Source organism: Convolutriloba macropyga, chromosome 5 (assembly GCF_964194025.1).
Source record: "Convolutriloba macropyga chromosome 5, txConMacr16.3, whole genome shotgun sequence".
In the NCBI taxonomy this organism is placed as follows: Eukaryota; Metazoa; Xenacoelomorpha; order Acoela; family Convolutidae; genus Convolutriloba; species Convolutriloba macropyga.
The window spans coordinates 57325586-57340133 of record NC_134472.1 but is presented as its reverse complement, the minus strand read 5'-3'; the positions used below and the strand labels follow the sequence as shown (position 1 = coordinate 57340133).

The 14548-nt window shown below is 33.7% G+C and overlaps 1 protein-coding gene across 1 annotated transcript in view; it reads right to left on the bottom strand.

Annotated features, from left to right (window-relative positions):
- Nucleotides 1–14014, bottom strand: part of LOC142340428 (uncharacterized) — a 30011-nt gene extending 15997 nt beyond the window's left edge. The window contains exons 1-2 of the mRNA XM_075391003.1: nucleotides 13879–14014; nucleotides 4727–5138 (exon numbers count right to left, since the gene is read on the bottom strand). Coding sequence (XP_075247118.1) covers nucleotides 4727–5138; nucleotides 13879–13933 — 467 coding nt within the window. The 5' untranslated portion in view covers nucleotides 13934–14014. The remainder of the gene's footprint in view (nucleotides 1–4726; nucleotides 5139–13878) is intronic.
- Between the last annotated feature and the right edge of the window lie 534 nt (nucleotides 14015–14548).

Sequence of the window (14548 nt, the reverse complement as noted above, 5' to 3'; positions counted from 1 at the left end):
AAACATTCCAAACTGATATCCTTCGCGTGTTAATTTTGTCGTACTTCCGAAACTCTTCATTGCTTTAGTTCTTTCTTGGCTGCATAAATGCGTTTGTTCCGGAAGCATGCATAATTTACTTTGTCTCACTAAGGTTGGTCATTTTCGTCCATTTTCCAGTCCTCGGTTCGGGGAAAATCACAATCGTCTTTTTCTCTTGCCTTTCATGGGTCCACTGAATGCAGATCCTAATGCTTTAATGACAGCGAAATCTTCACTTTGTGTTCTTATTCTGTAGTCCAATTGTCCATGTTGTTTATACGCATGTTGATCTGAAATAATGCCATTTTCCATTAAATGAAAGTTGATGTTTGGGAGGAAATTCCAGCGGTGGTAACTTCGTTTCAGTTTGTTGTTTTCATAGCATGTAGTTACCAATTATACTAATTATTGTCAAACGAATAAAGCGAATTAATTGTTTTTAAATGCAAAGCCCTCATTTTTAGAGGAATGCTTTTTGTTTTCAGACCCTTAGTTCCTTGTATGACAGCTAGTTTAGGCGCCACCTCAGTGCCTGGGGCTAGCAATTTCTGTTTTGATCAGTCAATGATATATTTGATCCCCCATCAATAAAAATATATGTATCACGTCAACTTCATTCTCTCAATATAGACATTAATATCTGGAGGAAACTTTTGTTTTCGTTAATGTGGCTTACTGCTGCTGCACCTACGTTGAATGCGTGATTGCACTCATCCGTTTGGTTATGTGTAATGCCATCGATTTTGCTTTTTCGTTCGTCCCATAAAACTGCATGCGTTGACTCTGCAATCTATGATAACATGATCCTTTCCCAGGCATCCATAACATATGCATTGTCTTCTCACTGCTGCTTACCAATAAGCGACTTTCATATTCTTTCAAATACTAGTTCAAACACTGAGTGCACTTGAGAGTTCAAATAATATGAGTGCCTTGAGCTAGTGGACAATGAACGTTTTGTGCTATAAAGGTTCTTTGGCATTCGAAATGCTTCAATGCTCCATGGCTTCGACAACTTTTCTTTTTTGTATTGGATTGTATTCTTGTTTGCGCTTTCTTTAAAACGCCAATAGCCCTTCATGCACAAATGCATTTGTAACATTTTTTAAGAATAAACAGATCAAGTGTTTCTTCGATATTTGGTGGCTGATTATCTTTGCAAGGTGAATTGTAGCGTTTGATTATTGATCGCCGTCATCAATTTTCCACTCTAAAACATTAACGAAGTTGCTCAATCTAACTGAGTAAATAATTAAATCAAGCGAATCATTGGATTTTATTGGCTGTTGTTGACGTAAGCTCTAAAGTTGAGCGTCAACTATCTGATTTAAGCGGACAATTTTTTATTCTAGTAGTGTAGAAGTGAACAAGTTGGAGTGCATAATGACCCCGAATAACTCATGGCCGATATGATTGGTTTGAACTAACCACATAAGAGCGTTTTCAAGGGGCATTACTCCTCAATTCCAATAACGTTACGTCGAAGCACGGCAGCAAATAGCATTACTGATTAATCTGGTCAATCCAGTGATTTCTATCAAAAATGCTCAGCTTAAGTTTTTTTAGTGAAATGCCTTCCACTGTTATTGTCGTGCAAGAGTTTGTTAAACTGAAAGGCTCTCTATTTTAGGATCGGTAAGTTGATTTGCATGACAACTTGGCATCAAATGATACCCGCGGTTAAGCTTTCTCTGGTTCATTTCAAGAACGCTTTCATAGGTAGTTGTATGTTTTCTCAGGTTTGTCTGATTCGGCAGTCAGTGAAGATACATCTCGGCTTTTTGATTATTTGTGTTTGAATGGGGAGCGACTGCGTAATTTTGGTGCAGGATCATCTCCTCAGTTCGAGCTCAATATTTTGGTGGTTTTAATTGGTTAAATGTTTGTACTCACTTTGCAGCTCTAGCTCAGACATTTTTCGCTTCATTTCGAACTCCATTTTCCTGAAGGGGAACTCCATTCTCCAAAAAAGCAAGTTTCCCTGCTTTCTTTGAAATTTCGCTGGAGCATTTTTAACCCGTTAAAAAAGCTCTTATTCACCTTCCCCATTGATCGACAGAGATTTCCTTATCGGTTATTTGTAGAGGGTTCTTCTTTCATTGGTCTGAAAAGTTTAATGGCTTTGATGATTTGAAAAACTTCTTTGTCTCTTCAATTAAGTCGTTGAATAGCTTTTTTGATAGGTTTTATGATCACCAAACAAAATCAATTCAATTCATTTCCTTTTTAAGGAGCTTTTGAAAGCGATTGTTGATTGCTTACATCTGTCAAAATACTGTTGTGAATTTGCTGGTCCAATGACTTCTTAAATTACACCGCACCTTTCGCGTGGGGCCACTCAAAGTTACCCAAAGAAGACCTTCTTCTGATTTTCCAGGTAGCTACAATTCTGTGATTGTTTCAATTCAATATGCAATTTATACTAGAGTTAGATGCCTTAGTGATGGTCTTGTCTCGTACAGGAACAAAGGTGACTTAAAAAGCGCCTCGTTACATTGGACAGCATTTTTAAGGCACTGTCTGGGCAGGTGGACCAAAAACAACGGCTGTTCTCACAATCATTTGTGATGACCACAAAAGCACTCACACCACCCAGTTTGTTTTAGCTGTTCCAAATCTGACCGAAAAATTAGCTTCCAAATTTCGATTTGTTAACTGTAGCTCCGCTATGTCTTTCCGTTATTGTTATTTTCTTATATTCTTTTTGCATCCATTGGGACTGGGTTTTGAAGCTTTTCACACAATAGATCTTTTTTTTTCTATATCATTTCATTCTGTTAAGGAAACAAATTGAAGACAAAGACGTAAGTTTAAGCAAACGTCTTTCAAACCCTAATTCGAATCAAAATTCACTCTTCGTTTTCATGAAATTGAAGAAGTTAGGAAGCAACAGAAAATGGGAGTAGTATAGTTGATCTGCAGCTCAAGTAACTTTTAGATACTGGACACAGTAAAATATAAATTACTGCTAAAGAAGATTTAATAACACAGAACACATAAACGTTAACCTAGATCTTATAGAGTACAAGACACAGAAACACGTTATTTACAGCTAAAGCTCGTTTATTTTTGCAAAAGTTATGCTGAGTTTTAGGAAGAGAGCACTTTTTTGAGGCTATTGTTGTTTAGAGGAGTTCTTTTTGCTGTTTTCCTCTCAGTTTTTCCTTTTATCAAGAGAATATAATTTTAATTTTAATTAAAGTTACTACTTTGACGTATATTGTTGCTATGACACAAAAAAATGTCGAAATTAAAGTGATCAAGATAAAAGCCACTTACAATTGAGCTATCCTCTTTCAGTTTTGTATAATGATTTTTTCTTTCCTACACAAGCTAAGCTCCAACAATAGCATTTTTTTGTAATTTAGATGTAGACCCTGCGAAATTTTTAAATACCATGTAACAACGCATTTGTTTTTCATGTTAGTTTCAACATTTCTAAATGAAACCTGTATAAAAAATTGCCGATGCTTTGCTATAGAAATGCATCTTTGTAGCCAATAAACTGTGTTGCCAGATTCGCCAATCTCCCTTGCTTACTACCAAACAAAATCACTATGTGATATCTGGCCAACTGATTCAGTTTTGGTTTGTTGTACTTGATTATTGTGCGGTTACAATTTGCACAGTTGCCACTTTTACTGAAGTTTGTAAAAAATGCGCCTATGTTTTTTGTGTTTGGTTGCCGCAATCGAGAATATGTCAATCTCTTAGTCTTTGAGTAAATTGTAGAGAGCAATTACAACCCTACGGCAAGCTGTTCTATCAAATTTTACTGTTAATGAATTACGCCACTATGAGGCCGATTAAATTACTTACAGTACTTAATGTGAAAACAAAAATAGCACAACCTACCGATTAACTAACGCGGAGACTAGATCACAAATCCGAGAAAACTGACAGCTCTGGATTGAGAATGTAGCAACAACATTTTATGAAAAATAATCCATCGATAAATTATGCAACTGTTGTTATGGCCACAAGAATTACTTCCCTCGAGTAAACTAATTGAATTTGTTACTCTTTTCAGCAATTGCTCTTAACAAAGTTTGAATTTGATTGAAAGAAATTCGAATTTTTAAATAAGGGCATTAAAGGCTCTAGCATTACCAATTGCGGGTTAAGAAGACCAATCGCAAATTAGGACTTATTAATAAGATGACTCTCCAGAAATTTTGTTTTCCAATTTAAATTAATTGGAGCTAATTGAAGCATTTTTTACTGTTGTTCACAAAAACCCAGAATGAATATGGGATCTTTTGCCCACCCCTAGCTCATGGATGCCCCACCCTAGCCATGTTCATGAAATATGTTCGCGCTCCTCCTCCTCCGAAACAAGCAATTTTTGGAAGGGGAGGAGCAGGAAAATTTTAATCAATGGAACCATTTTTTGCGGCCAATAACAACGAACAAGTTAATCACTTATTTTTTCAAAATGCTAACGTCATTTTCAACATTGTATAGTCATAAATATAAGAATTCCAAAACTTCACTCTTGACTTTTTTACATGCCAATGATAAATCTATAAAATGGCTTAAATGTTAACCAATTATAAATGTGGGGGGGGGAATTGTGTGCGTAGGGAGAGGGATATACGCTTTATGCTCACTATAAGAATGGGTTTCTGTACATCGGGAAAAAACAAAATCCTGGCACAAAGAACCCAAAATCCTGTACAAAAATTTCGACAAAACTAAAAAGAACCAAAAGAGCCCTGAATATTTGTCCAAATACGTCTGAAGTGTATCTGAGAAGCTTCTATTGCAATCAATGTCCTTATACTCTTCGCGATACCTCATCACAATTGTCTCTTTCGGTCCCTTTTTGAAAAACTCACCAATTTCATCCAACACATGCGAAAAATTCATGTTGAGATAGATGAACTCATGTGTTATCCGGAGCATGTTGTGGTAGTGGTTCAGTCGGATGTCAAGAAACCGGACTCCGGAATCCAGTTGTTCTGGAATTGACAGATTTTGACACCAGCAGAAGATGGTGCACAGGTGTGAGTTTCTGAAGTTGGCAGCTGTGTCGTGAGTGCCTGGAATAGTCACTTGGGAGATATATTTATCATCGTCAAGTTGGCTCATCCACGTCAAATCATTCGAAGTTGAAGCTGAAAATGCAGAAGCACTTGTCAGTACCTAGAACTGTTTCCATTTCCCCGGTAGATTGTACCAGTCAATTGATTCTTTTCATTCTTTTAATGGTATATAAAAATTGTCAGGTATAGTTCCACCACTTTTGAGACTATGCCAACAAATTAGACAAAAACAGGCAGATCATAGTGTCATAGTCAGTTTGGGCTAATTTATTACCATTTCATGGGCTAATTTATTATCTTTTCTCATTCCCTCCGAAGTGTAGCACGTAGTTTTTCGGTCTGCCTTAATTTAAGGCTTTTAAACCCTATTTTGGTTGTGTATAAATTTTCAATGTCCCTAATTGGTCGCCTATGGTCTTTTGATAAGCGAACATCTCAACTACCGATTCCGAGCAACAATCTATATCCCAAACAAACATTTATTTTTCTACTGTCACGATCCTAAAAGAGATTTTCAATTGTAGCCATCAATTAGAAAGTGCTTTTTTAAAATAATTTTAGTTCCTCCAGATTCCTACGTTTCGATTTTCAAATTCTGGGTTTTTATTGGTACCATAAGACAATGGTCAAAAGGAAAGGCTGTGACCTTTGATAACATACAATGAGAGAGCCATCTCGATTTGAGTCATCTTTTAATATATTTTTTAATAAGTTAAGCTAACAAAAATCAATTTAATTGGATAGTTAATTGGAGTTAATAGTCATGTTTTGCACAATCCAATTCTTTTTCAACTTCATAGCAACCAAACGTTATAGTGAAACAAAAAATTGAAAGAAAGTTCTTCACACAAAATTTTACAGCACAATTCATACTTTGTCTCAATTATATGGAAAAAGAACTCAAGTTTTACAGAAACAAGGCGGCATGGTAATGTGCGATCGCACATAAGGTTCCGACCCCGCTCATCCACAATTTCGGTATAATTGTCTACCAAATGAGGAACAGATAGAAAAACACAAAAAATTCAAGTATTATTAAAAAAAAACTGGTGTATGAACGAAAAGATAGCCTCCAAAGCAAATAACTCAGTGGAGTAAAAAATGATGCATTAGATTGATGAGATATGCCGATATTAAGAAAGCGAGCGAACACGAACGGCAAAATCAAACAACAACAACAAACATTAATTACATCAAAAAATTTATGTCCGTTTTAAACAACAAAACCTAAAAACAAAGACAAAATAGCGTCAGATAAAACTGAAAATAAACAAAATAACTTGTAATTCATCAGAAAAAAATGGTTATTCTCCAGTTCATAATAAAGCTTGGTAGCAATTAGACAAAAAAGAACAGAAACTTTTAAGTTAGAAAATTCGCTGAATTTAAAAAAACAATTAAATTCAAAGTAATGAAAACCATTAGGAATCAACTAAAATATCCCATAGGTTTACAATTACCGATGCTTCTATAGAAGGGAATTAAGAACTCTTGGTTTTCAATTTTTTATGCAGTTACAAAAAGAACAACAAATAGACAACAAACTAAAAATCAATTAAAACTTGCCAGAAAATGCGTTGGAAGCCGTAAAGCCTTACTTTGGCCCCCAAAATATGTTCCATTGCACCTTCTTCGAACACCGATACTGTATTATTTGGCCGCTCTTTAATGAAAATGAGCAACAATTAGACAAAAAAGAAAAAAATGCAAAATTATGTAACACTTGTTTTCTTTCGAAAAAAATTTATTTCCAAAGACATGAAAGCCATTACTTACAGAATGAAAAAGATGATTAGGTTCATTTATTCTTCCAAAAGAAGCCCTTGAGACCTGCAAATAACCAGAACATGTCTTACGTCTACAAAAAGAACGTCAAATATGACAAAAATCAAAAATTAATTTACTTTTTTTGTGAAAAACCCGTGTCGAAGCCAGTAAATTCAAAACGAATTCTTTAAAAACATTAGATTTTGTGACACCAATCCCTTTTGACATCTTCCCTTGACAAAAAATGTCATATTTAACCTTTAACTAACGAGGAGAGGTAACAAACAGACAATAAAAGAACAAATTGTCAAGTTGAAATGTTTTTTTTTTTTCATTTTCGAAAACAATTGTTTTCAAAGTCATGAAAGCCATAATCTACCTTCTAATATCAGAACATCGGCTCATCTACTCTTCCAGGAAAATCCAATCAAACCGGGTCATTGTACAGGAATTTAAATGCGACTAAAAAGACAAAGTAAAAACGACAGTTAAAGACAAAATTAAAAAATTCAATTAAATTCTTCGGGAAAGTATTGTCGAAACAACCACAATCTATATATAAAAGGATTTAAATATTATCAATTGTGCGTTATTTTAAACGCGAAAAATGTGATATATGAAACGAAAATAACGTGATAAATTGACAAAATTAGAAAACATGAAAAATGGGCAAATACCTGAAAATTTAAAAAAAATTTGTGAAATCTAGTAGTATCAAAGCCAGAACACCATAAATTCAAGCGTAAAACCGCAATAAAGACTAAATTTGATTTCAGCAGAAAGAAAGAGCACTCTTTGAATGCCGACACTAAGCTACAAGTTGACCAAAGTAGGAGAAAAATGGAGGCAAAGTTCAATACGCCATTTTTTATATAAAAATCAAATATTTTAATTAATATAAAAGAGATCGAACTTTTTTTTTATAGAAAACCGACTGATGACAATCCGAATTATTTTCGTTTTGTAACGGTCCAGGATTGGTACAGAACTAGTCCTGCTAGTATTAATTTTCTATTAGGAATATTTAATTTTTGGAATGTCGTTGATATAGATATTTTGTTTTTTAAATAATCAGAAGTAAATGCTGCGTTTTTGATAATCAACGAATAAAGTTAGCAAAAAACGGCAAAGTTTTATTTACAGAGCACTCTCAACTGAAGTTGAAGTAGAAATAGCCCCCTTTTGATTCTACAATATATTGTGTTGGCGGTTTTTGGGTGTGCGCTTCCTGCAAATTTAATCAAAGTGGACTAAAGAAACTTATTTCGTGCTGTTTTTGATGAAAAAGTCTGAATTTTGTGAAATTTCTAGCCGGAATTTGTGACAAAAAAATCAATGAAAATAGCCGACAAATTATTTTGTCTTTAAACGTAAAATCAACAACATTTCATGAAAAATGTTATTAAATTTTATCAAAATTGGCGAAATTTTCGTCAAAGATTCCGAAAAATGGTGAATGAAATCAACGGAATTCACTCTATTTTCTCGAAAATTTAAACCTCGATATCTCCCTGTTAAAAAGGAAAATCAAAAAAATCTTTTTATTTCCATATTCTACGCTGGACAAGCTTTCTAATGATTCCAGTCTCAACTCTCTACAATGAATATATCGATCGGCCAAAATTGACTGAACAAAAAAACCCCATTTGAGTATATAGTTCCTCTCCCCCTCAAGAGGGGTCGGAACAATAATTTTGTTAGTTATATAAGAAATTTTGCACAATTATTTTTGATGTATCACTTTTTATGTATAAAAAATGTAAGAGATTTGCAAATACTATAAGATATAAGATTTTGTTTTGAGTCTTCAAAATCATTGACTTTCCACGGTTAACTAAAGGTGATTCTATTGTCAATTATTTTTAATTTTTAGCCAAACATTGAATTTGAGTTTTTGATACAACGCTTAAGGTATTCGGATTGTTTAAAATTGTTTTAGCAATCGATTTGTTTTCCGTTTTTAAAGGTTTTTCCATCTTTTTAGTTTTACGTCTAAAAAATCACAAAAGTAACTTGATGATTTTTATTACTACTAATTTTTTAAATATCTTTTTAAGTCTCAGTTCAAAACGCAACGCTGGCCGGCTTGAATTGGCACAATGAGGTACAGCGAATTTTTTTTAGCTAAATCGGATCTCCCTCAGAGATAAAGGTTTTGGTTTCGAAATCGCGAGTCGCACGTCAGTTGAAAACCCTGCACTGGATTTTAAACTTTGAACGTGAGTTCAAAAGGAGACCTCAGGGCTTGAAATATTAATATTGAAAATTCTGAAAAATATAAATTTTCATAAAGTTCCTGAGTTTGGAGATTTTGATAAGTTAAACCTCCAGAAAGACGAAGTTCCACTCCGCATGTGTTCAAATAGAATATATGTCAAATTTGATCTTGTCATTTAATCGTCCGATTGAAAAATATCATTACATTTTTTTCCTTAACATTTTACCTCACTTTTTGATTTGAATATACATTTTCTGTCTTTTTTAAAATTGAGATTTACCATTTTATCTATCTTTGTTCTGATTTTAATTTAATATTTTGAATATCTTTCAAGATAAATTTCAATCTCACTTCATTCTAGTTTCAATTTACAATTGCACATAAAATATGTGAAACACTAGTTTAACTTGATGGAAAGTTAATTCTGCTTAATGACTGATTCCTTGTCTCTATGGCTCTATGGCCAATTTATAGGACAAGTTATCGGGATTCACTGCCAACAATTCTTCCGACCTCAGAAGATAGCGGACGTTTGGATTTCACTTGTGCGCAAAAATCGAATTAGGTTTATTTTAATTGCGGACCTAACTCAAATTTCAACTTCAGAATCGGCTTTATTTGTCCTTTCAAAATACTTGAACGAATTAATCGGATTTTGCTTACAAGTTTTTTTTAGCGAAATCTGTTTTTAGAATTTGGAAACGTGTTTTGCTACTATTTTACATTGTTGGATTGTTTTTGGCCTTTTATATGAGCTTAAAAGAACTCCCAATTGAAATAGGCTGAATAACTAATATTTTGAAATGGAAAATTCTAACTAAACTATTATCTTTTTGTCTAAAAATTCTCTCTAAAGTCTTCAATTCTCGAGAATTAGAAAGTGTGCTATAACTTTTTTTTGTTTTTCTTTGTTGTTGCTATTTTTTGTAGTTCTCCCCTGCTGTAACAACTGTATCAACTGTGATTAATTAAAAAAAATCGGTAGGAATCGGAAAACTGCTAGAAAAGTTGTGTTATTTAAATAACATTTTACATATCAATTTTCTGTGTTTAGTATTAGTTGGAGATGCTGTAGAAGTTGTGTTTGTGTATTATACACAAAGCGAGCTTGCATCCACTTAAAAATTTCATTACACTGGAAAAATTAGGCTCAATTGTTGGTTACTAAAGTAACAAGAGCAGATTTTTCCGAGAAATCATAATAATTCTTGATGCATTTTTTCGTGCTAAATCTTGTTTAAAGGTGATTTTTAATTTTTACAACTTGGTATATCGTGCCATTTCATGATTAATCATTCTTGGTTCTCTTGCCAAGATATTATGACTTGGTACCCAAGCAAAGATCTTAAAAGTTTGTACAAATCTTAATATCTTCAAGGCAAGTACCATATCAAGATCTTGGCAAGATTTAGCATGTTTCTTATCAAGGTGTATCAGGTTTTGGTTCATTGGGTTATCTTAAATTATTATCTTAAATATGCCACTTATGTTGGAGTGTTTTGATGTGTTGATTGTGTTGTTTTTATTGCTTTTCCTAAATTTAACAGTACACTTTATTTTTTTATCAGGTAAACTATTTGAACATAGTTTTTCGTTATCCATGCTATTTTCATTTTTTAAATTGTCAAATGTCTTTTTTCTGAATATCTTCAAATGACCATCGTTCGCATTGGAAACCATGGTTTACACTCATAGCCAAGTTTCCTTGTCTCATTTGACCGCTCAGAGCCACATTTATCAGGAAGTACTCGGACCCAGTGAAAATTTTATGATAACACTTTCAATTCTGGAATCCTTCAGAAACCTTTCAAGAACTCGGGTTTTCAACAATCAGTTCTTACAGAATTGTTATTTTGAAATTCTGGAGCTATGTGATTCAAATTCGAATGTTAAACCTTTTTGGAGAAACGTTTATTTGTCACTGATAGCTAATATCACTGAAATTCAAATTTCCTACCCTCACAACTGCCTCGAGAGATTAAACATTTGTGGATGTGCTTTTAGTGTGAGCATTATGGCTAAAAACGTCCAGCTTTGCGTCTAAACATAACCAAAGAAGCAGACTCGGAACGCAAAATAAAGCTCATTTATCGGCCTCCCTACCCAAATTGAGGTCCCACACCAAAGCGCCCTTTGATAAAGTCATCTTCTTGTGCAAAAGGGGCTCTTGATCTCCGATCGAACGCACAAAAATCTGGACAATGGTCGTTGAGTCTGACTGGAGACCTTTTAGTATTGGGATTGTCTGGCTCATTGGAGGTCAATTTGGTCTGGAATGGTCTGACCAGAGGTCAGTTTGGTCTTGAATGATCTGGTCAGAGATCACCTCGTTCTGTAATGATCAGATCAGAGGTCACTTTGGCCTGTGACCTTAGCCTGGGTAGTAAATCTGAGCACATTGAAGTGGAAGACTGAGTAAAGATGAGTGGAGTGGTATATACCTTTCAACGGGAAGGCTTGGAAATTTGCGTCCGCGCATAATGTTGAGACCTCGCTCATTCAAATTTTTGGATTAATTTGTCTAAAAAAAATATGGTCGAAACCAGGAGTTTAAAAACCGTTGACAAATACAAACTGCTGAATGACATAATTAAATTCATGCCGCGTAAGAGTGTCCGTCCATGAGAACTGCCCTCAATAAAACTAAGAGACAAAACAAACAACAAAAAAAGTTATTTACGGCAAAATCTATACGTAATATCAAATGAATTTGGTGACAAAATAAAATTAGCATTAGATAAATGCTAAAAATTAAACGTTCACTTGTCATTGCGAAACGCAAATGGAACCTGTTTTTAATTGGACTAGGTAACAAAAGGACAAAAAGAAAAACGCACAAGAAAAGTATTGAAGCAATTAAAATCCTTAGCAATTAACCTAATATATAAATTTTTCATTGGATGTTTATATCAGTTTAGTTAATATTCAACTCAGAAAGTTTACATGTTAACTTGGGTCTCATTTGAAAACCGATACGAAATTTTGCTGCAGGGAATAAAAGACTACAAAATGAAGTAGATATATTGACCGCTCACAAAACTTTTAGGATAACGCATAGTGTCACTTGCATAAAACATCGATTAAAAATACAGGTATCAAAAGAAAAGCTACAAATTGGATTTTGCATCGCTGGAAAGTGCATAAAACTCTCAGTCATGAGACTGAGTAACATGTTGACAAAAGGAAAAACAAAAAGTGTTCAAACGTTTTCAAAAATTTTCTTTATATTTGAAAAAAAAAATCAAATCAAATTCACTAGAACCATCAGCTATACACTTTGAACAAAGATTAAGTTCATTCAAAACTCAATGGAATTTTTTTGAGGTTTGTCATTTTCAGAAAAGTTCTTACTATAAAACATAAAATCAATAAAAATGCGAGAGAAAAATTTTGAAGCCATTCAAAAAAGATATTCAGTTAAAACTTTTCATCATTTGTTCCAAATGTTGCCGCCAATAATAGAGTCTAATACTTTTCTCATAATGTTAATTCAAAAAAGTTTAACAAATACGATTAGTTATACAAAAATGACAAAATCTTCAAGAAAACTCGTAGTATCAAAGTACTTAAAACTATTGATCTTCAACGGTTAGCTTTTTCTATGTTCACCGTTACCTTTATAGGAAGCTAGAACGTCAATGAGAGCTGCCATTAATCTGTTGTTGGGCTCAGGATTTTCTTTAAAAAAGAGAGATTATTACAGACAGAAAACAAAAAAATCAACGGAGAAGTGCAAGAAGAAGACGTCCATCAAAACTATAAGCTATTTGTTGAGAAATTTAAAATATGTTGTGTCGAGCATTTTTTAAAGCTAATGGAACTGTCAACTTTGTCATAATCTGACAAGAATTGAATCAGGAACCATAATTAACAACAAAAATTCATAAAAGCTGAAAATTTTTTTTAAAACTCGTAGAATCAAAGTCACAAAACCAATATCGAAAACAAAGAAAACAACCATTAATAAAAACTATTAAAAATAATGAGTGGAGTTGATTTAATAAGCGTGGGATTGCCCTAGATTTACCTAAATTCAGCTCAGAAGTAGCTTTAAAAAATGGTAGATTTTAAAAATTGCCTCTCTGAAAAATTTAATATCTATTAGATGTCATAACTCCTATTAGATGTCAAAGTCATAAAACCTATAGAAGTCATAACAACTCAAAGCATCGAGAAGTTCACTTGGTATTTCTTAGTTTGCCAACTAGAAGTTTGACTTGTCAGTTTAAGTCATAGGAAAACCAAGTGCAGAAAAATGAAGTTGAAAATCTAAATTTAAAAAAAAATACAAAAACATACTGCTGAAGGCATAAGGTCCTTGAGATAATCCATGAAAACAACAATTATGTTCATTGGGTCTCATTGAAACCTCTATGGGGTTGGTCTTATAGTACCAGCTCTCCAATGGAATTCGAATCTTTTTGATTGTAAAGCTCCCCAATGAGACCAAAACTTTCTTTTTTGTTGCTGCTCACCTATTAGGAACATTTAATTGTTCGGTTTTTAAGCGTAAAATTTAATTTCAAAACAACAATTTGGTTCAGCGAGGTCTTAAACTAAGCAAAAATTACTTCAAGTACCAAATGTTCACAAAATCTTAAAACATCGATAACTCCTCCAAAAATATTGAAAATTATTTTACGTTTCGAATTTTGCGCTTGGAGGGTTTTCTGATGATACCACTCGAAACGTTCTACAATGAATATATCGATTGGGAAAATTAACTGAAAAAAATAATAGTTGGCCATATAGTCCCCTAGTCCCCCCCCCCCCCCCCCCCCCGCAAGTGAGGTCCGAACAATAAAATCAATAAAATTTTACGTGTACCTGTTTTGAATCGGAAGAAATGCGCCAAAATGTATACCATTCGACGAAACAACATGCTTTTAACGTTTTATCCAGACTGAGATAAAAGCAATTTCAAATTTAATTTCAAATGCAACTCCAAATTGACCGACTTTGATTAGAAATATTAGTCTCGAGTGGAGCTAGCTATTGTTTAATGTCACTTGCGACAGAGGACGTCTATGGCTAACTTTAATTTAGGACAATGTCATTCTTGACTTCAAAACAAGTTTGTTTGACCAACATCACATTTATGCTTGACAATTTAACAGAAATCACAATGGTGAATTTAATGATGTTCTCTGCGACGCACCCTGCACATAAGAATAGATCAAAACGGTGTCTGTCAAATGGAATAGGATTAATTCGAGCAGATTTCAAGTTCAGCGGAATGACGCTAGTAGAAAAAAGGCAGTACTTCTGCTAGGGCACTCATCATTTTCATTGATAAAGTATTTCGGATCTATTTTGTTTCAAACCATCTTCACCCTTATAATTACTTATGACCCCCACTTAATAATTAAGAATAGGAATTGTTAAATAACAGATTACTATGCAAAAAACTGCAGATACACGGGGGGATTTTTGTAACCGCTAAGCTGGAAGAAGATCCTATGTTTTTGCCATATTAATATTAATTGCATTACTGGCT